Below are 22,612 nucleotides of genomic sequence, written 5' to 3'. Positions count from 1 at the left end.
TGGGGTTAAGAGCAGTTAATCTGGATAGGAGCCCCGTGGCGCAGAGTGGTAAAGCTGCAGTACTGCAGTCCAAGATCTCTGCTCACGACCTGAGTTCGATCCCGGCGGAAGCGGAGTTCAGGTAGCCAGCTCCAGGTTGACTCAGCCTTCTATCCTTTCGAGGTAGGTCAAATGAGTCCCAAGCTTGCTGTGGGGAAAGTGTAGACGACTGGGGGAGGCAATGGTAAACCACCCTGTAAAAAAAGTCTGCCGTGAAAGCATTATGATGCGACGTCACCCCAGAGTCGGAAATGACTGGTGCTTGCACAGGGGACTACCTTGACCTTTTTACTCTAACCCGGAGAACCGGGTTTGCTTCCTCGCTCCTTCTACTTTATAAGCTATTGGCATTAAATTTGTGAGCTACTGATATTAAATTTGTGAGCTGTTGCATAAATTAGTTTGCTCTGGAGCCACTTGCCATGAGCTAAGACAAAAATGTATGAGCCAGAGGCTAACAAACTCTGAGCTTGCTCGCACTAACTCAGCTTAGAGGGAACACTGGTTAGGGAATTATTTTTTGGCACCAGTGGGAGACAGAAACACACACGCACCATATAAATCACTGACCACTGTTTTTATCATGTATCTATCTTTGCTTGACACCAAGATTAGTAAATGCAGCTCCTACGAGAGCTATGAAACTATGGAGCCTGTATAGCCCTCTTAAATGCCCTCCTTCCGGTGGCTCCCTCGGTTCTTCCACTCTCTTTCCCCACTCTAGGTCTCTGGGTGACTTCTGGGGTGGAGAAGAGCTTGCAAGCCTGCCTGTTTCCCCCTCCTTCCCCTCTTCACACGCAGTGTAAATAGTCACCTACTTATGGGTCAGCACTCAGAGGCTGACTGAGGTCCTGATGCTAAGCACGCTTACTTGAGAGTAAGCCTGCATTAAGTTCCTCCCCGACCTTCAGGAGCCACACAATATGTGTGAAAAAGCCGCATGTGGCTCCAAAACTTCCATTTGACCACCCCTGATCTAAGGTATGGATCACTATGGCTAGATCTGACGGAACGAGGAAGCAATACAGTTGACTGCCAGACAAAGCTGGACAAAAACACTCCAAGCCACTGGGTTGGAGTGTGTCAAGTAGCACTCCCAAGCTGTAAATTTGGCTTTTCAGTGGGACTATAACCCAATCCAAGACAGGAGAGAGCTCAGGTCCCAGGACTGCCTTTCTACTCTCTTGTCTTGTCAGGATTAAGTTTCAGTTTGTTCCCCCTCATCATCCCACTACTGACTCCAAACACCAGTTCAGAACTTCAATAACATCCTCAGAATTAGGGGGGGAAAGGATAGGTAGAGCTGGGTACTATCCACATCCCGTTGACACCACAGCTCAAACCTCTGGACGACCTCTCTCAGTGGCTTCACATAAATATCAAACAGCATGGATGATAAGATCAGACCCTCCAGAGCCCCACAGGTCAATGGCCATGGGACAGAGCAGGAATGCCCCAGCACCACCTTCTGAGATGGACTCAACAGCTAGGACTTGAACCACCATAACATGCTGCCCCCAGTCCCAGTGGCAAGAGATGGCTCAGTAGAGTGCTGTGGCAGATAGAATTGGAAGGGACCTCCAGGGTCATCTAGTCCAACCCCCTGCACAATGCAGGAAACACACAAACACCTCCCCCTAGATTCACAGGATCCTCATTGCTGTCAGAGGGCCATCTAGCCTCCGTTGAAAAACCTCCAAGGAAGGAGAGCCCACCACCTCCTGAGGAAGCCTGTTCCACTGAGGAACTGCTCTGTCAGGAAGTTCTTCCTAATGTTGAGCCAGAAACTCTTCTGATGTAATTTCAACCCATTGGTTCTGGTCCTACTTTCTGGGGCCACAGAAAACAATTCCATCCCATCCTCTAGATGACAGTCCTTCAAGTACTTGAAGATGGTGATCCTATCACCTCTCAGTTGCCTCCTCCCCAGGCTAAACATCCCCAGCTCCTTTAACCTTTCCTCATAGGACTTGGTCTCCAGACCCCTCACCATCTTCGTTGCCCTCCTCTGGACCCGTTCCAGCTTGTCTATATCCTCCTTAAAATGTGGTGCCCAAAACTGAACACAGTACTCCAGGTGAGGTCTTACTAGAGCAGAGTTAAGCGATGCCATCACATCACGTGATCTGCACACTATACTTCTGTTGATACAGCCCAAGATTGCATTTGCCTTTTTAGCCGCCGCATCACACTGTTGATTCATGTTCAGCATATGATCCACTTGAACCACCATAACATGCTGCCCCCAGTCCCAGTGGCAAGAGATGGCTCGGTAGAGTGCTGTGGCAGATAGAATCAAAGGCTGCTGCAAGATCCAGCAGAAGTAGCAGGATCACATTCTCCCTGCTATCATCAACCAAAGCAGTCTCTTCCAAATTGTGGCCTGAAGTCAGATTGAAATGGGTCCAGAAAGTCAGCCTTTTCCAAGAGCTCCTGGAGCTGAGAAGCAACCATCTGCTTTAGCACTTCGCCCAAGAATGAAAAACTGCAGACTGACCAGAAGTTCAACATAATAGGGCTCTGGGGAATGGGGGGTGGGAACTGACTGGTGACATGGCTGGCAGCAAAAGCCACCAGTGAAATGGCCCGCAGCCATTTAAAACTAACAGGTCAGCCACAGACTTGTGCTGCTCAGCTGTTCAGTTCAATGGCCTGAAAAGCTGAACCAAACCGGACAGAAATCCGGTAAATGCTTGGGAAAGGCATTTTCCCTGAATGTTGGTCTGGGGTCCCTGAACCATGCCAAGTTCATGTCAGATTTTGGCTTGTGAACCAATTTGCGCCCATCCCTACTTTTCTCCTTTGTTTCCACATGTGAGCTTTGGATTAGTAAAGTAACTGAAAAGCCAGTTTGGTGCAGTGGTGAAGTGCGCTGACTCTTATCTGGGAGAACCAGGTTTGATTCTCCACTTCTCCCCTTGCAGCTGCTGGAATGGCCTCAGGTCAGCCATAGCTATCGCAGGAGTTGTCCTTGAAAGGGCAGCTGCTGTGAGAGCCCTCTCAGCCTCACTCACCTCACAGGGTGTCTGTTGTGGGGGAAGAAGATAAAGGAGCTTGTGAGCCACTCTGAGTCTCTGGTTCAGTGAGAAGGGAGGGGTATAAATCTGCAGTCTTCTATTCTACACTGTGGCAGTTAACAGGGCAGATGCTTTCAGTGGCTCATCTTGCGGTTATATTCATTGAAGAAACCTGAAACTGGAAAACAAGCTGCATAAGACGTTGCAGAGTTGCTTGCTATAAAGAATGCACGCGCACACAGAGAGCTGAAATTTTAAAAGAATATTGCTGCGTATCTAGGATGTTGGCTACTTCATAGTGTCCGTTGCTTTTAGGAACACAACTATCTTTTTCAGTTACATTCCATACGCTTGTCCTGAGGTTTCACGCGCACCAAGGATGAAATTGCACATCCCCTTTTAGCTTGGTGAACTGCGAGGCTGGTGAAGTCTGCGTTTCAGTCTCAGGATTGTTTTTCTCTTGCTGCTGGGTCCCGTTTGTCTGGCGGAAAGTTTCCAGAAATGGGTAGTGGCGTGCTATAAACATTTGTCGACTGGTGAGAATGAGGATAACTTCCTTAATCATAAGAGTTCTTCTGTTCCAATTAGCTCACAGTTCACCAACCTGAAAGCGAAGGCTTGAACTAGAATGCTTAGGCTGGACACGAATGCCACAGAATGCAGATGTTTTTTCTTCATCTCTGTTCCCCAACTCCATGACGATTCAGCGGTCTTGTTTTGCACGTACATAAACGTATGGAGATCAAAATGCAGGGAAAGACGACTTTCGTTGCAGATTATTGGTGACTGCCCGTTCTAGAATGAAACGTGAAGAACTTCCTTCCCCTTCTCTTTTCATTTCCTTAATCTTTCTTCCCTGAAGGATTGTGGGATAGGGGGCGGGTGGAGAAGGTGCTGCTCTGTGCTTGTCTAGCTGATGCTCCTCATCATTCGTTTTAGCTGCCTCTGCGAGAACACTCCATGTTGCTTCAGTGCATCAGCGTCTCATTTTGGAAGGAGTAAGATAGGCACAAGTGCCTTCCATCTGCCTTGTAGTTCTATGGGGAGGTCCTGCTGAGGTTTCTGACCCCACTGAAGATAGTTTCAGAAGGTAGCCATGTTGGCCCACTGTAAACCGATTTGAGTCCAGAAGTACCTTAGCGGCCAATAAGATGTTTGGAGTGTCAGCTTTCAAGAGTCAAGGTTCCCTTCTTCAGATAGTAGAAATGGAAATCTTGTAATCAGCTTGAGCCACTTTGGTGTAGTGGTTAAGTGTGAGGACTCTTATCTGGGGCAACCGGGTTTGATTCCCCACTCCTCCACTTTCAGCTGCTGGAATGGCCTTGGGTTAGCCAGAGCTCTCTTATCTGGGAGAACTGGGTTTGATTCCCCACTCCCTCACTTGCAGCTGCTGGAATGGCCTTGGGTCAGCCACAGCTCTGGCAGGAGTTGTCCTTGAAAGGGCAGCTTCTGGGAGAGCTCTCTCACCCCCACCCACCTCACAGGGTGTCTGTTGTGGGGAGAGGGGAAGGTAAAGGAGATTGTGACCGCTCTGAAATTCAGAGTATAGGATGGGATATAAATCCAATATCGTCTTCTTTCTTCTTCTTCTTCTTTCTCCTCCCCCTCCTCCTTCTCCTCCTTCTTCTCTTGTTGCTAACTAAAGAGCTGTTGGGCTTGAATCTCACTCTCTTGAAACCTTCAAAGGGATTGTACTATTATGATTTATTTCAGAAGGGTTGATAAAAGGACTGCTTATAACTGAAAAGCAGAGTAAAGGTACAGTCGACCCTCTGCCCCCTTTTAAAAGCTGATGCAAATGAGGAATGAACTCTGGCGTCCCCAGTGGTTTCTTTGCGGTAGCAATTTACCTTACCTTGCTTTCAGAAGTTCCACTGTTTGGTACAACGTAAGATGCAATAACCTGAACATATTTTTAAGCGGTTCAGGTCTCGGCATAAATACGGTATTCAGATTTGCCATATAGAAGTGGGGCAGCCTCTACTGTGGAGTGTATGCATACTTCTCTCCCCCCCGCCCCTCCCCAGGCCACGCATTCATTTTAGCTCTGGCTGCAAGGAGTTCAGCTCTTCAGAGTTCCAATTTGAAGCGGATTTGTCTTCGGTACATGAAACCGGCATTCTTGCAAAGGTGGGCAGGGGGCGGGAAGGGAATTCCTTTGCTGCTTTCTTTCCCTCAGACGGTGTCAAATGGAGAATCCTTCTGCATTTGTTTCTGTGGATGGGAGTGGTTGTCACTCATGTTCTTTTCTGGCTAAAGGTGCAGATTGTTAATAAGAAGCTGGACTTTAGCCACGTCCATTCCAGGTGTGGATCAAAGGATAATATGAAACACAACCCGGGCGGAGGCAGTGTGAGTACCTTCACACCATTCAGTGCACTGTAATAATATAACTTTACCAGCGGCATGACGTGCATTAACCCCCCCTGAAGCGCCAATGCGATCTGCACAGTCAGATGGCCATTGGTGGTGATGTGACGTGAATTAATCCGTTTCCAGTGAAGGTGTGGCTATACTAAACCTCCAGCGTGGTTCTCTGTGTGTGTGTTGGGGGGTGGGGTGTGCATGGGCAGAGCTTATTCCATATCCATTTGGAAGCCAAGGTTCCCTTAAGTTTGCTGTTGTCTTAATCCAGGGTCCTTGGAAAAGTACATAGATGTCCTGACCTAAATAACTGATGGAAAAGACCAGATGCTATATAAGGCCTGTGGAAAGATGAATACTCCTCTGTTGTCTTGAAGCCCATGCAGTGGTTTAGAAGTGGATAGGCACATAGCTGAGCATGTCAGTCTGTCTGTCTCTGCCTCTCTCTCTCTCAAAAAAAGGCAGTCGAAATTCTTCATCAAGGAAAGATAGATTCTGTGTTACAAATTATGTCAATCAATCAATATTTATTTCAGTCAAAGACCAGAACAGCAATAAGGGAAGACAACTCATAAGAGTACAGTCGATGAAATCAAGGCTCTTCCAAATATTTCCTCTTACCAATTACAGTGTAACAAAATTTTGCTACTGCTGGAGTTATTGGGCTCTGTATAGCTTCCAAATTTATGTGAATTAGGGTGGGGTTTTATTTTTTTTTTAATTTAATTTTAAATTTATTTTATTTTATTTTTATTTTTTTCTGGGTTTTTCAGAAATTTACATGAATTTCAGCATGTGCTGTGGAAGAGGAGGGGGCCGTAAAGAAGGAAAGAGCATGGAATTTATTTGATGTTTACTGGGGGGCCAGGAGCTATGAGAGGAGAAGAAGAGGCAGACATATGACACGCAAGCCTTTTTTGCTGTTGAATGGCAGGGGTGGAATTCTAGCAGGAGCTCCTTTGCATATTAGGCCACACCCTCTGATGTAGCCAGTCCTCCAAGACCTTACAAAAAAGAGCCTTGTCAGCTCTTGGAGGATTGGCTACATCAGGGGGTGTGGCCTTATAGGCAAAGGAGCTCCTGCTAGAATTCCACCCCTGATAAATGTGGCCAAAGTCCAGCTTAGAAGCTTTCAACAGATACGCTCATCGTGTTTCCGTACTTCTTCAGCATTCAAGAAGGCTCGAAGTTTGCTTTTTAAAACTGGGAGAGGACCAAAGTTTGCAGATTTATGCAGGGACATGTGATACATACATCCCTATGTATGATACAGCACAAGCCTCTCAAAGCACATGTTCCATGGTGCTCTTTGCAAAGCCGTAAAGAGCGTGTAGAGAAGACACAGATCCTATGGTCAGAATAAATTCAACGTTTCCATAAAATTCCTTAGTGTGAATAATTTATTCTGTTCACTATGGACAGTTTGTTTTGTTTCTTTTCAAATCCTTTTTTGTCTTAAATGTCGACATGACCGTCCCCCAGAATGTCTCATATGTTGCTGTTTCTGTGTGGTGTTACGTTAATTGTGAGAAATGAAATACCTCTTCACCCAAAGAGTAATTCACATGTGGAATTCACTGATGCAGGAAGTGGCGGTGGCTACAAGTATTGACAGCTTCAAGAGGGGATTGGATAAACATCTGAAGCCAGAGGTCCATCAGTGGCTATTAGCCACAAGGTATAGAGAGAACACTATGTCTGGGGCAGTGATGCTCTGTATTCTTGGAGCTTGGGGGGGCAACAGTGGGAGGGCTTATGAAGTTCTGGTGCCACTAGTGGACCTCCTGATGGCACCTGGTTTTTGGCCACTGTGTGATACAGAGTGTTGAACTGGATGGGCCATTGGCCTGATTCAACATGGCTTCTCTTGTGTTCTTATAATGGCGGGACATTCTTGGCTGTTTCTAATAGATTCTGGGGGATGGGGAGCAATAGTCCTTTAGAGGCAAAGAAAAGGCAAGCAAAAGACAAGCAAGTGAAATACGAGTCCTGGAAGACTTGTCTAGCCAAAGCAGTTTCTGCGCTTCCTGCACTATAGCTAAAGCAAGTTTCATGAACAGGCTTTTAGAATCTGATCTCTGTTTGAAACAAAAGCCTGAACATTTTTAGGACTGATGTTTTAGATAGAAGATAAAAAAAGGAATACGTTATGTCAGAGATCCCCAACAGGCATATCAGAACAAAAGCGTTTCATTTCTCCCTACTATAAACTCATGCCCTATCTAGGTGGTAAGCAAAAAGAAATACTGCTACAGACAGTACCACTGAAAAACAACGCAAACGCTTCGATCCCAATATAATTTTAAACCAGTGTATACAATGTCTTCATACGTTCCCTCCCAATTTTTTTTTTTACAATTTCAGTTCATTACAAAACATTCCAAATCAATTTCTTCCACAGTTTCCAGCAGAGGGATTAGAAGTCTTTAACTCCTTCAGTAAATAAAGTTCATCATACAGTCCGTGAAAAGTTCTGAAATCCTTTCCAGTAGGCAGGACCAGGAGATCCTTACAGCCTTCATAAGACGTCCCCTCTAGATTTCAAGACGTTTCAGTACTGGTCTTCTTCAGTTATCAGGCTGTCCAATTGGAACCCGATTCCAATGGTTTCTAATGAAGACTCAAGGTTCATAGCTTACAGCAGAATTCTCATAACTGATGTTGCTCAGCCTATATTAAAGTGGCAGTCCTCTCCCATTTAGATATTGTAGGCCAGTCAGAATAGGTCTGTTTTGCAGGCCCCGCAGAATTGGGAAACATCCTGCAGGGTCCTCATGGCCTCTGGGACGACGTTCCACATTATTGGCACTGCCACGGAGAAGGCCCTGGTCCTTGTAGAGCTCAGTCTGGCCTCCCTTGGTCCGGGGATAGAGAACAGATTTTGTGCTCCCAAATGCAGTGCTCTCTGGGGGAACATATGGGGAAAGGTGGTCCCATAGTTAGACAGGCCCTCAACCATGTAGGGCTTTAAAGGTCAGCGGTAAGTCCAGAGATTTTTGAAGATCTGGGAGAGATATTAGGCCGGTTTCCAATAAAGCAGCAATAAAGAAAGGGGTAGGAAAAGAAACATGCAAGTTGCCCAGGTCAAAATGTCCAGTTCGGCCTCTCTCCGGGTTGATGGCTAAGAAAGCTATAGGTGCCCTTGACAGTGGTTTATCCTTTGGGCAGGTTACTCAGAACAGATGGTTAGGGTGTGTCCCTGTCCCCCAAGCCATTTGTCTCTGCTTTAATTGTTTTCCCTTTTACAATGCTGCTCATGATTCTTGTAAACCAGTAACAACTAATCCAGGCATTTTGTGTGCATCTTAATGTTTTGTTGCCTTAAGAACCCTGGCACTTGTTGTCCCCTGCGTGCCTCTAATTAAGTGGCATGGATTGTTCCGTGTGATGGTAATTATTTCTAAATGGCTCATTCACGGCATCCATTGTATGTGGCGTTCAGCATCTCTTATTCCAATACCTGACTTTTCTAATCTCTAAAACGTACCTCTGTAGCGGGGTTATTTTACCAGGGGGTGACAGGCGGGGAAATAATTGATTCATCAGAATTTGCACTGTCATTAGCCTTGCATGCATCGAGACTGGCTCTTCCTTTTGAGGGGAACGAATTCTTGCCACAGTACAGTTATGATCCCCGCATTGTTCCAGATAACCTTCTTTTTGCTACGACTTTTTAAAAAATATATATATTTAAAAAGCAACCCCTTTTCAATGCACATTGACTATTTCTGTTCTTTCAGTTTTTGTGGACATAAGCCTTAAGTTTTACATCAGAAAAGGTATTTAATTTTGTTTGTTTTTTACATTTTATCCCTCTGTAGCCTCTTTGATTTGATTACACACTTTTCTCCCTTTCCCCACTGTCACCTAAGAAGCTTTCAATCACGGTTGCTTTTCCACTTCTGTCCTCTGGAGATGTGATAAAGGAATTTGTGCATGCTGTGGAAATGCAATGAAGACCATGTGAATTACAGCCACATATTGGGGTTCTGCAAGGGAAATTTTAAATTCTTACCAAATAAAAGTGATTACAGCAATAAAACAGATCACGGCTTCCTTCTTACCTTTTGAAATATTCCTCTTATCCCAAGGAGCTAACCAGTGGAAACATTTTCTTGTTAATAACTGCAGTTGAAACTGCCTTCCACTGAAAAACAGGAAGCAATCCCTGAAGCTGATAAATAGTCCGCAAAAATCTGGAATAATGTGATCAAACGTATATTAGAACTGAGGAAAGACTGAAATCTATTTCCCCCACTTAAGAGGATCATATGTAATTAACTTTTGGGATAGGAGACAATGCTGATTCGGAAGCTCTGCTTGATACGTTATAAAGAGGTGTCCACTTTTATATGATGGTCCTTGTTACTTCATGCTTGCAAAAAAAATTTCCTTACAAATCAGAGTCTGTGCATGCTGGCTTTCAGGGGAGAATTTACTTCAACAGTTCAGAGTTTCTGGTGAAAACCTTTGCTTTTGCTTGTGCTCGGTTGATTAACCTTGCAGAGGGCGTTTCAAACTCCGGTGTGGTTTCTGGTCTCACTTTCTGCGCATCTTGGTGGGCGCTTTGGAAAAATTGGAAATCCCAACCCCAAAGAAACGGCGTATCCTTCTTCTCTTTGCCCCCGCAGGTACAAATCGTTTACAAGCCGGTGGACCTCAGCCACGTGACATCTAAATGTGGATCCTTGGACAATATTCATCATAAACCAGGTGCTGTTACTGGCCATCTCTTTCTCTTTTAAAAGCATTTGGTTACTCCAAGCCAAATTATTTGGGGGGAGGGGTCAGAAGCATTGTATGGGTGTGTGTATTTGCAAATCCTGGGACAGCAAAGGGGAGATGAGAGAAGGAGAAGATGAGAGAAGGGGAGGGACGGTGGCTCAGTGGTAGAGCATCTGCTTAAGAAGCAGAAGGTCCCAGGTTCAATCCCTGGCATCTCCAACTAAAAAGGGTCCAGGCAAATAGGTGTGAAAAACCTCAGTTTGAACCCTGGAGAGCCACTGCCAGTCAGGGAAGGGACGGTGGCTCAGTGGTAGAGCATCTGCTTAGGAAGCAGAAGGTCCCAGGTTCAATCCCTGGCATCTCCAACTAAAAAAGGGTCCAGGAAAATAGGTGTGAAAAACCTCAGCTTGAGACCCTGGAGAGCCGCTCCCAGTCTGAGTAGACAAGACTGACTTGGATGGACCCAGGGTCTGATTCAGTAGAAGGCAGCTTCGTATGTTCATATGTAAGAAGAAAATGACTGTAGATTTATACCCGGCCCTTCTCTCTGAGTCTCTGATTACAATTTCCTTTACCTCCCCCCACCCCGCCCCATAACAGACACCCTGTGAGGTGGGTGAGGATGAGAAAGCTCTCACAGAAGCTGCCCTTTCAAGGATAACTCTGAAAGAGCTATGGCTGACCCAAGGCCATTCCAGCAGTTGCAAGTAGAGGAGTGGGGAATCAAACCCGGTTCTCCCGGATAAGAGTCCAAACAGTTAACCACTACACCAAACTGGCTCCTCAAGCAAGGGATGTTCCAATTAGTGAAGAATAATTCATCCAAAATTGTCTTTAAGTCTCCAAACTGTTCTTCAAGGAATATAATATTTCGATTGCCATAAGCTGTTTCAAAAAAGTCTTAATGTGTTTCAAAAGGGCACTGGGTCTCTGCCACAAACTCTAAACCCACTCAGAACGGCTTGAGCCATTTTTTGAAATGCATTAAGACTTTTTTGAATGGTCGTTACACACACGGCCCTTTCCATTAGTGTATCCATTTTATGAAGAGGTGGGACAGTGGCTTGGGCTTTAGCCTGGCAAGGTAGTACCAACCCGTGTTCCCTCTAAGCTGAGTTAGCGTGAGCTAGCTCACAGATTTTTAGCCTCCAGCTCACACATTTTTTGTCTTAGCTCAGGAAAAATGGCCCCAGAGCACAATAATTTATTCAGTAGCTCACAAAGTAGAATTTTTGCTCACAAGACTCTGCAGCTTAGAGGGAACATTGGTACCAACTAAACGATTTTGCCTCAGCTGTGGCTCCTTCAGACAGAAATCTTCTCAAAATGCCGTCCCTTAATTACTCTCTTTCCTACCTGAGATAATAGAACTTTTCAGCATCCCCGTAAGGATATCTTCCTCCACTCAACGGGGAATGAAACATCGGACTTACCGTCAAGGTTTCTTCTTGCCAGTGAATTGGAAGGTATCCTTCCCCATGCTATCTGGCGGAGGAGGAATTGGAAAGGAGCCCCCTGAGTGAAAGGGAACGCTGTCAGGGTTTTCCCCACCGATTTTCCAGCCTTCCTTACTTCAGGGAGAATTCACTGCTATGTGATTGTGGATCTGCCTCTACTAGAAGCTTAATTACAAGCCAGGAAAACAGCATTCTGAGGTATTACGAGGAAGTCTACTGCGTGTATACAATTTTTGAAATGATTTAAAGCTGGGGTGTAATACTTTGTATTACTCCTGTGGGATCCAGGGAACTGGGCAAAGGAAGCTCTGGCTCTTTCCCTCCCTCCCCAGGGGACCAGGAGGGAGATGAGCTCAACTGATGGAGGAAAATCATGATTTTGCTCTGTGGCTCCTGTGCGATTGAGCAAGCCTGGCAAAGCAAGTTGAGATGCAGAAGGAAGCAAGAGAGAGGGAGAAGGAAGCAGATAAGAGCCAGTTGCTCAGGGGCCTGATAGGACTCCTCTGGGGGCCTGATTTGGCCCCCGGGCTGCATGTTTGACACCCCTGATTTAAAGTCTTATAATAATAAAAAGTTGGTGTGAATACCTAGAGACTCATGTGTAATTTATTAAACAAGTAGATTATATTACTGAATATTACCAACACCCACTAAGAAAACAACCTCATACACTATGTTCAAACCTACAACAATCGTAATCATTTCTTAAAGCGTCCACATTCCAAATCACATATTTGTGTGAAAGCTGGCAACTATGTCCACCGCTAAAATCCCAGTGTTAACAGTCCATGTTCTTAATCTTGTAAGAGAAATGTAAGGCTTGCAGTTCATCAGTATTCTTCAGCGAGAAGCAAAATATCCACAAAGGGGATTTCAGTATTTCACAGTCCGTGTTTATATTCTTTTAAGAAATCACATCCGCGGGGAAACCTGTAAATCATGAAAATCTTCTGACAAAAATCCCAGGTAATTCTTCATTTCGTTCCTTCATCAGAGAACACTCTATGCGAGCGTCTTCTTCATGGAGCCCACAAAACTTGTAACAATGGCATAATCTCACCAGTGAGAGAAAAGCCTTCTGAATCTCACAGGGGATAAGTCAAGACTCTCTCGATAGAGAAGGTAGTGGGTATTAGTAATATTTAAGAATATAATCTACTTGTTGAATAAACCACACACGTGTCTTTAGGTATCCACGCCAACGTTATTTATGATTGAAAGACTTTAAATCCTTTTAAAAATTCTCTACCAGAAGCCTGGCAAGACATGAATCGGGGAGGTGCAGGTCTTCCCCTGGAGTATAGAAGCCTTTGCAAGGAAGCGATAGGTGCCCTGCCTGTAGAACAGGGAGGAAGAAGACTGCAGATTTATACCTCACCCTTCTCTCTGAATCAGAGTCTCGGAGCGGCTTCCGATCTCCTTTATCTCCTCCCCCCACAAGAGACACCCTGTGAGGTGGGTGGGGCTGAGAGAGCTCAGACAGAAGCTGCCCTTTCAAGGACAACTCCTGCGAGAGCTATAGCTAACCCAAGGCCGTTCCAGCAGCTGCAAGTGGAGGAGTGGGGAATCAAACCCGGTTCTCCCAGAAAAGAGTCCGCTCACTTACCCACAACACCAAACTGGCTCTCTGGGAGGCACAGCCTGTACAAGGATACCTTCAGATCTGCTGACGAGGAGAAACCTTCATGGTTATTTTATTTTTATGTTATTTGCAAATTTATAATCCCCTTTTTCTCCAGATGGGCTCAGGGCGGATTACGACAGAGCAAACAGTTGAAATCACACACAGTAAAACAGTTAAAAATTAACAGGTTAAAACCATTAAATAAAAATGAAACAAGGCGGCGTCAGGGGTCATTCACCGCTTGAGACACGGGATGCCGTTCAGTGCAGGGAGTCCGATTAGATAGTGCGAGGAGCCCGCCTGCCTCAGCTAGAAGCCTGGCGGAACAGCTCTGTGTTGCAGACCCTCCGGAATGGGAGTAGATCTGGTAGGGCCTGAATCCCCTCGGGCAGCTGATTCCACCAGGTTGGGGCCAGGGCCAAAAAGGTTAGTCCAGTGTTTCATTTTATGGGGATGGACTTCATCCAGAAGCCCTTCATGACACGCCGAAGCCCGTTTGCCTGCTCGGTACGGAGAGCTTTGGGTACTTGACGGCTCACCTGGAGTGGTGGTCAGTGCTTCCCGTTGTTCCTAGAGGTCTTCAGATTGGGAGGCCATGGCCCCCCCCAACTTTGGAGGGGGGGTCAGGGGAGAATTTGGTCAATGTAGACTTGGTATTTGTGACCTTGACAGAGAGCGTTGTCCGCAGGTTCCCTGTCACTTAAATTGCAGCATGTTCAGCTGTCAGAATTAATTCTAAATGCAAATCAAGTACTGATGGGAGAACCAGTTTGGTGTAGTGGTTAAGTGCCCGGACTCTTCTCTGGGAGAACCAGGTTTGGTTCTCCACTTCTCCACATGCGGCTGCTGGAATGGCCTCGGGTCAGCCATAGCTCTCGTAGGAGTTGTCCTTGAAAGGGCAGCTGCTGTGAGAGCCCTCTCCAGCCCCACCCACCTCACAGGGTGTCTGTTGTTGGGGAAGAAGATACAGGAGATTGGGAGCTGCTCTGAGATTCGGAATGGAAGGGGATATAAATCAATATCTTCATCATCACCATCTCCTTTTTTTTTCTTTTTCTTCTTCATCAAGGTCAGTAATGGTCCATCAAGGTCAATAATGGCAGCGGCTCTCCAGGGTCCTAGGCAGAGTTCTTTGACATCCCCTGCAGCAGATGCTTCCACCTGAAGATGCTGGGGATTGAGCTTCGGGCCACCTGCATCATAGCTCTTGCAGAGTTGTCCTTGAAAGCGCATCTTCTGTGAGAGCTCTCTCAGCCCCACCCACTTCACAGGGTGTCTGTTGTTAGGAAGGAAGGTAAAGCCGATTGTAAGCCGCTCTGAGACATTGAAATACAGAGTGAAGGGCAGAGTATAAATCCAGCATCTTTTTCTTCAAATGGAACAGTCATGATAGATCCAGGTGGGTAGCCGTGTTGATCAAGGGTTGGATCAGGCCGAGTAATAGAACAAAGTTAGAGTCCAGTGATATCTTTAAGACAACGAAGCTTAATTTTGGGTACGAGCTTTAGTGTGCATGCACGCTTCTTCAGATGTAAAACGAAAGACAACCATTCGGCCTTCTTCAAATGGTTTTCTTCCGTTTTATTATATCTGAAGAAGCGTGTATGCACGCTAAATCTCATACCTCGAATAAAACTTCGTTGGTCTTAAAGGTGCCATTGGACGCTAACTTTGTTCTACGCACAGTCAAGTGAGCCAAAGTAAATGTTAGGGGGCAGCGAAAAAGAAAGTCAAAATTCCTTCCCTGTTAACAGCTCTGTCCAACCGGAATGTTTCCAGTACCAATTTCGTCCAGCGTGTTTCTCCACTCCGCAGTTGTCTGCTACTATCCAACTGTGACTTTATTATTTCAGAACTGGTGTCGACGTCCCCCGTTTCAGACAGTTGCTACTACTTTTGCTCTGTTGATGCTGAATGAAATATGGGTTTTTGGGGGTTGAAATTCTAGCAGGAGCTCCTTTGCATATTAAGCTACACACCCCCTGATGTAGCCAATCCTCCAAGAGCTTACAGAAAACAGCCTTGTAAGCTCTTGGAGGATTGGCTACATCGGGAGGGGTGTGTGGCCTAATATGCAAAGCAGCTCCTGCTAGAGTTCCACCCCTGTGGGTGTACAGTTCAATCTGATCAGTCTACGACAGCATCCTCAGCATGGTACCCATGGTCATCGGGAAGCCTGCCAACACGTTTCCTAGTTCCTGCCGAGTGTTCGAAAGGGGATGGGACTGGGGGAGAGACTCCTCTCCAGAGGGGTTTGATTGGAGATCTGATGGGCTGTGCAGATTAAAATGACATGGTTTCAGAGGCAGTCAGGGCTTTCTTGTTGTTGCAGGAACTCCTTTGCATATTAGGTCACACCAGGCCTCGGATTCAGTGGGAGCTCACAGGAGCACAGCTCCTGAAACTTTCGGAGAGTTCCACCTCTACCTGAGAGTTCCACCTCTACCTGAGAGTTCCACCTCCTTGTTCATTGAATAGTAGGTGCAGCTGCATAACAATCCCTGGATGAGCGCCACCACCTATTTTTCTACAAAACGACCCCTGGGTCACACTCCTTATGTAGCATAAGAACATAAGAGAAGCCATGTTGGATCCGGCCAATGCCCCATCCAATCCAACACCCTGTGTCGCACAGTGGCCAAAAAACCCAGGTGCCGTCCTCCAAGAGTTTTCAGGGCTCTTCTTACAGGGCCTACTGGAAGCTCCAGGAGGATTGGCTACATCAGGGATGTGTGACCTAATATGCAAAGGAGTTCCTGCTACAAAAAACACCCTGCTGGTTTTATTCTCTCTCGCACGCTCCTTTTTCCCCAGCATATTTTTAAAAAATTTCTCCCCTTGTCCCTTGCGCTTGGACTTCCTCTGTGTGCTGCTCCAACTTCTGCAATGTCCATTTGGTGGCTGCACCCACCACAGTGTGCCAGGATCGCAAAGGTGCCCACAAGCTCAAAAAGATTGGGAACCCCTGGCCTATGAGATACCAAGTTGGGTGAGAGATTTTGTTCTGCTCAGTGAATCTGCAGAATGTTTTGTCTTCTGGTGCGGACTCTGAGGTTTCAGCCCACGGGGGTGAATCTGTTAGCTGCTGCAAGAACAAGAGATGCCTTCAAAGGAGTTGTAGCAGTGCTGAAGTCTCTTAATGCTCTCCTGATTTCTGCTCTAGGTGGTGGGCTGGTGGAGGTGAAATCAGAGAAACTGGACTTCAAAGAGAAGGTGCAATCGAAAATTGGATCATTAGATAACATCACTCATGTTCCTGGAGGAGGAAATAAAAAGGTAAAAGTTAATCCCTTCTGGTTCTCTGTGACGGAGGGGACTTCACTATCTACCTTTCTCTTTTGAGCAGTTTTGCAACTCCCAGGGGTTGGAGTGGGAAGGAACCATATGGATTTTTGACGGCTTAAATATACAGGCGGCACACGGACATTTTTAAAAAGGCAGCCGGACTGAAGCATCGTGAGTAGGAATTAGGAAGATCCAGCAATTTAATCCAGAGAGCCAGTTTGGTGTAGTGGTTAAGTGCACGGACTCTTATCTGGGAGAACCGGGTTTGAGTCCCCACTCCTCCACTTGCACCTGCTGGAATGGCCTCGGGTCACCCATAGCTCTGGCAAAGGTTGTCCTTGAAAGGGCAGCTGCTGTGAGAGCCCTCTCCAGCCCCACCCGCCTCACAGGGTGTCTGTTGTGGGGGAGGAAGGGAAAGGAGATTGTGAGCCGCTCTGAGACTCTTCGGAGTGGAGGGCGGGATATAAATCCAATATCATCATCATCAGTAATCAGTCTTTTAAGGGGAAACAAGTACAGTTGATTTGCTCCATTAAGGGTGAGGGAGAAGTGGGCTCTCCCAGCTCGATCAGACCCCTCCTGAGACGACGCCTGCTTTTTGGTGTCCTCGTCTGCACCCGGAAAAAGAGGCGAGGGCTCGGATACATGAAACGTGTGCCAGGCGGTAATTTCTCTGCTCCTTTGTGGGGTGAGATTCCAAAGCCAAGTCACATGCTTGACCCTCCCGGCTATGTTTGGGAGCCCTGCCTTGCTCTCTGGCTGGGGGAGAGGCAGAACCAGAGCATTGGACTCAGAAGCTGGCAGCTCCCCCCACCCCAACCCTGCTTGCAAATGAGCCAGGAGGCTGGACTGGTCAGACTGCTCCATTCGCTCACTTCGGGGCAACCAATAGAGCCAGTTTGGTGTAGTGGTGAAGTGCACGGACTCTTATCTGGGAGAACCGGGTTTGATTCCCCACTCCTCCACTTGCAGCTGCTGGAATGGCCTTGGGTCAGCCATAGCTCTAATAGAGAGCCAGTTTGGTGTAGTGGTTAAGTGCACGGACTCTTATCTGGGAGAACCGGGTTTGATTCCCCACTCCTCCACTTGCAGCTGCTGGGATGGCCTTGGGTCAGCCATAGCTCTAATAGAGAGCCACTTTGGTGTAGTGGTTAAGTGTGCGGACTCTTATCTGGGAGAACCGGGTTTGATTCCCCACTCCTCCACTTGCAGCTGCTGCAATGGCCTTGGGTCAGCCAGAGCTCTAATAGAGAGCCAGTTGGGTGTAGTGGTTGAGTGTGCGGACTCTTATCTGGGAGGACCGGGTTTGATTCCCCACTCCTCCGCTTGCAGCTGCTGGAATGGCCTTGGGTCAGCCATAGCTCTGGCAGAGGTTGTCCTTGAAAGGGCAGCTGCTGTGAGAGCCCTCTCCAGCCCCACCCACCTCACAGGGTGTCTGTTGTGGGGGAGGAAGGGAAAGGAGATTGTGAGCCGCTCTGAGACTCTTCGGAGTGGAGGGCGGGATAGAAATCCAATATCTTCTTCCAAAAAAATGAGTGCTGAACTGGCACAGGCATTCCGCCCTGCCCCGGCCCCACCTTGGGCAGCTGTGCTGAAAAATAAGTGGTGTACATAAGTTTGGTCTTTGGATCAGGCTCCCAAACCATCTCTCATCATATTGTCATTGCCAGAGTTTTTTTTTTGTAGCAGGAACTCCTTTGCATATTAGGCCCCACACCCCTGATGTAGCCAGTCCTCCTGGAGCTTACAGTAGGCCCTGTACGAAAAGCCCTGAAAGCTCTTGGAGGATTGGCTGCAGCAGGGGGCGTGGCCTAATATGCAAAGGAGCTCCTGCTACAAATAAGGCCCTGGGCCACACACCCCTGATGTAGCCAATCCTCCAAGAGCTTCCAGGGCTCTTAGTCCAGGGCCTACTATAAGCTCCTGGAGGACTGGCTACATCAGGGTGTGTGTGGCCTAATAGGCAAAGGAGTTCCTGCTACAGATAAGGCCCTGGGTATTACCAGCTTTCCACCTGGGTGCTGGACCTCTGCCTTGACCTGCAGCTTGATGTGGAAGATGCCAGAGAGGTGTGTTTCTTTCCCTGACACCAAAAGCTTCAGCCGCTGCCGACGGCGCAAGAAAGGTCCTGGCTGTTTCCGAGTCCCGCACTTTGGCCCAACAGTTTTGAAAAGCCTGTCTGTTTTGAACCAGGGGAGTGATCCGGGGTTGCCGGCAGTTTCTTTTTTTTTTTCCTCTGTCTGTATTTGCCTCATCTGTTGTGCCTGCCTCGGGGAGGGAGGCTCTGCTCACGCGCATTTCAGCCCTTTCCTTTCAGACGCATCTCATTGTAATAACCTTGGAAAACTTTCTAGCTCTCATTGGCTCTTTCCAGTAAGTGCACTGGCTTCTGATGGGAGAACTTCTCTGCTTCCTTATCCTTCTCTCACTGCCATCCACACCTCTTCTGGACCTCCTGAGCATCCTTCGTTCTGAGCATCTCCCACCTCTCTTCACTTCCTCCTTTTTCCATTTCCCTAACTAAAGTTGGACAATCTTGGGTCTCTGAGGAAGAAAGGTGTTTCCAGGGCCGATGAGCAGGAGTGGACGTAAACATATGAACATATGAAGCTGCCTTATACGGAATCAGACCCTCAGTCCATCAAAGTCAGTATTGTCTACTCAGACTGGCAGCGGCTCTCCAGGGTCTCAAGCTGAGGTTTTTCACACCTTTTTGCCTGGACCCTTTTTTGGAGATGCCGGGGATTGAACTTGGGACCTTCTGCTTCCCAAGCAGCTGCTCTACCACTGAGCCACCGTCCCTCCCCTAATGGCTTTGGACTCCCATGAGTGATCATAGGTTATAGGACAGAGGTGGCCAGACTTGCTTAATGTAAGAGCCACATCGAATAAACGTGAGATGTTTGAGAGCTGGAAGGAAGGAAGCAGGGAAGGAAGCAAGGAAGGAAAATGGATGGGTCTTCTTCTCTCCAACTCAACTGAGTTAAGCCTTATGCCATCCAAATTAGTGTGGAAGTGGAAAAGCTGCAGCTGGCCCATAAAGGATGGGGACCTGATAGACATCTGCCTCCCCCCCCCCCCAAAAAAAAACCTGTTTCTGGGAGAAACTGCTCCCATGTTTTCAAAGACTGGAATATAGATCCTCAGAATATATACAGATTCATCGGACCGTTCGCTTACAGTGACTTGTAAATGCTGTTGGCATTCTGTCCCCTCTAGCTTAGTTATAGCGGCAGGCTATTGACCCCCAGGCAGACCAGCAATGGCAGGATTGGTCGGCCTCAACAGCCATTCTGTAAGCGGAAAGTGGGCTTTGTAAAGTTCCAGATCTCTCCTTTGGATTGCTCCAAATACATACCAGTGCTCTTTCGGTCCCCAGTTCTTCCCTCTCTCCATCTCCTAGTTTCTGTGGCCTCTCCCACCCACTGTTTCCATCGTGTGCCTGATCCTCTCCCTCCCTCCCTCCCCATTGAAGAGATTTGATTTCCTGTCATCTTATTTGACGATGCTGTTTTGCATTCCGCTGACCCTCTCCACCCACATGCAGAGAGAGAAGGGCAAGGAAGACAAGAATGGTGCACAAAACTGCCCCACTAAGGCTGGGCTTCCTTCCCCCATCACGGAGCCCCCCCTGCCCGAGGAGAGCCCACTCCCCGACTTGCACCCATGTGATGCCAGTAAGTAGCTAACCTGTCGTCATGAGCTTTGCGAGAGAGAGCAGGAGGGGAGACGGATAGACCCTGAACACTGAGGGTGCGGGGGAGGGGGAAGGCACGGTAACAGGCCTTTGCGTGGGCAAGAAGCTGCAGCTTCGTCCTGATTATGGGGGGAAGGCGGTCCTCAGCTTCTGTGAGAGGTCACCTTTCCCCCCACTGGCACTCTAACCAATTGCTGGCTGCTGAGGATTCTTTTACAAGGCGTAGGCGTTCCTCGAAGTAGGACTTCCCAAATGAAGAAGTTATGTAGAATTTGAACAAATTCTGTTCATCCTGCAGTGGGCGGGGCGGGGGGGTGGAGTCTGTTTCCATCTTCCTTTTGTAAGCCAAGGTCCGTGTTTATGCACAGTCTGTGGCAGTTGAACACAGCTTGGAGTCCCACCTCAGGGAATAATGTCTTGTCTTACAGTGACAGGAGTATAAGAGAAGCCATGTTGGATCAGGCCAATGGCCCATCCAGTCCAACACTCTGTGTCACACAGTGGCCACAAAACCCAGGTGCCATCAGGAGGTCCATCAGTGAGGCCAGGACACTAGAAGCCCTCCCACTGTGCCCCCCCCAAGCACCAAGAATATAGATCATCACTTGCCCCAGACAGAGAGCTCCAACAATACACTGTGGCGAATAGCCACTGATGGACTTTTGCTCCAGATGTTGATCCAATCCCCTCTTGAAGCTGTCTATGCTTAGAAAAGCAAGGTCTTTTTCAGCTCTGGGTGGGGAGTCACACATGGATATTTGGGTGCCTGGATCTTCATTCCAGCACAGTGGAACTAATAAAAGGAAGTACTTCTTCACCCAAAGGGTGATTAACACGTGGAATTCACTGCCACAGGAGGTGGTGGCGGCTACAAGCATAGACAGCTTCAGGAGGAGGTTGGATAAGCATATGGAGCAGAGGTCCATCAGTGGCTATTAGCCACAGCTTATCGTTGGAACTCTCTGTCTGGGGCAGCGATGCTCTGTATTCTTGGTGCTGGGGGGGCACAGTGGGAGGGCTTCTAGCCCCACTAGTGGACCTGCTGATGGCACTTGGGTTTTTATGGCCACTGTGTGACACAGTGTTGGACTGGATGGGCCACTGGCCTGATCCAACATGGCTTCTCTTACATTCTTATGTCACAGCGGCCCAACGAAGAGGAGCTGCAGCTGACCACTTTGCCTATGCTGTGGCTGCGTTAGGGCTTGGGGATAGGTGGAGAGCAAAACAAGCGCTGAGTCCCTCTGCTTGCCCACCATCTTCCTTGGGCTCACCCATACCCTCCGGTCTCATTCCAGATTGAATCCCACAAGCTGACCTTCCGTGAGAATGCCAAAGCCAAGACCGACCACGGAGCTGAAATTGTCTACAAGTCACCCACCATTTCTGGAGATGCTTCCCCACGTCGCCTTAGCAACGTCTCCTCCACTGGAAGCATCAACATGGTGGACTCCCCGCAGCTGGCCACGTTGGCCGACGAAGTGTCCGCTTCTCTGGCCAAGCAGGGCTTGTGATTGCGTTAAATGGGTGGAGAGAATAAGAAGAGAAGAATCCAATCTGGCCTTTCTTCCTCTGTTCTTTTTATATCTGCATCTCCCGCCTCCCCAGTCGTTCCTTGTTTTTCCCATTGACAGGCTGTTTTAACGTGCTCTCTTCTCTCCCCCAGCCCCTTTCTCCATCCGCTCATCTCTAGCCCAAGGACTTCAAGAGTAGCAGTTGGCTTGGAAACTACGATCCACACTCAGTCCCCTTCGTCTAGACCAGAGTTCTCCGCCAAGCTCATCAGAAAGTGGGCAGGGCCATTGTAAGGGAGTGTCTGTTATTGGCTGCTCTCTTTTCCAATGCTAGTGGATGAGGAGGGCTGGGCCAGCACTCAGCCTTCTGGTTCTGTTCCCTCTTCAGGCCTTCCTTCTTTTGACCCCTGCCCCTCCTCTAACCTCGGGCTTGCCTTTGTTTCTTTTTATTCCCCCTTCGGTGGTTCTTTTGTAAAGTGAGGAGGGGGAATGGATTGTTTGGCTGTATCTCCTGAACCAGACATTTTCGGTTGATGCTCACCACCTCCTCCACTCATTCCAAAGGTGCCCAGAGGCTCAAAAAGGCCAGGGACCCCCGGTCTAGACAAACCTCCTTTCCCCACTTGCCCCTAACAAAAGGAAGGTTCCAAGGTAAACTTTTGCTGCTTGAAATGCGGATCTTGGATAAGAGGGCTAGATGTGCAGAGCCAATGCGCCTCCATGAAGACAGAAAAGAGCCCCCTGGCTTTCCCCGTTGGTGTAGGGGGAACAAATAGCTTTCGACCTTACGCACCATTTGTGTGTGTGTGCAAGTGTCACCTCCTGCTGGAAGACATGATAAGTTCCCTCCGCCAAGGAGACTTCGCACGCAGCGGGAAGGGGGCAGGGTT

At 47.8% G+C, this 22,612-nt stretch overlaps 1 protein-coding gene and 2 non-coding genes across 9 annotated transcripts in view; all 3 read left to right on the top strand.

Annotated features, from left to right (window-relative positions):
* Positions 1-21,764, top strand: part of MAPT (microtubule associated protein tau) — a 138,452-nt gene extending 116,688 nt beyond the window's left edge. For 4 of the 7 annotated variants that reach the window (XM_060256158.1, XM_060256162.1, XM_060256160.1 and 1 more), the window contains 4 exons: positions 5,316-5,408; positions 10,052-10,133; positions 16,390-16,502; positions 21,507-21,764. In XM_060256158.1, the coding sequence (XP_060112141.1) occupies positions 5,316-5,408; positions 10,052-10,133; positions 16,390-16,502; positions 21,507-21,722 (504 nt within the window). In that variant the 3' untranslated portion in view covers positions 21,723-21,764. Of the gene's footprint in view, positions 1-5,315; positions 5,409-10,051; positions 10,134-16,389; positions 16,503-20,058; positions 20,189-21,506 lie in introns of all 7 variants that reach the window. The other 3 variants (XM_060256161.1, XM_060256165.1, XM_060256164.1) reach the window with 3 other exon arrangements.
* On the top strand, positions 10,298-10,364 carry TRNAL-AAG (transfer RNA leucine (anticodon AAG)). Its single transcript has one exon. It is a non-coding gene; the product is annotated as a tRNA-Leu (tRNA).
* Positions 10,444-10,510, top strand: TRNAP-AGG (transfer RNA proline (anticodon AGG)). Its single transcript has one exon. It is a non-coding gene; the product is annotated as a tRNA-Pro (tRNA).
* Positions 21,765-22,612: the final 848 nt, after the last annotated feature.

The sequence above is a fragment of the Heteronotia binoei genome, chromosome 15, assembly GCF_032191835.1.
Source record: "Heteronotia binoei isolate CCM8104 ecotype False Entrance Well chromosome 15, APGP_CSIRO_Hbin_v1, whole genome shotgun sequence".
Classification (NCBI taxonomy): Eukaryota; Metazoa; Chordata; class Lepidosauria; order Squamata; family Gekkonidae; genus Heteronotia; species Heteronotia binoei.
Note: the sequence above shows the minus strand (reverse complement) of the source record. Positions and strands in the feature narration are given on the sequence as shown.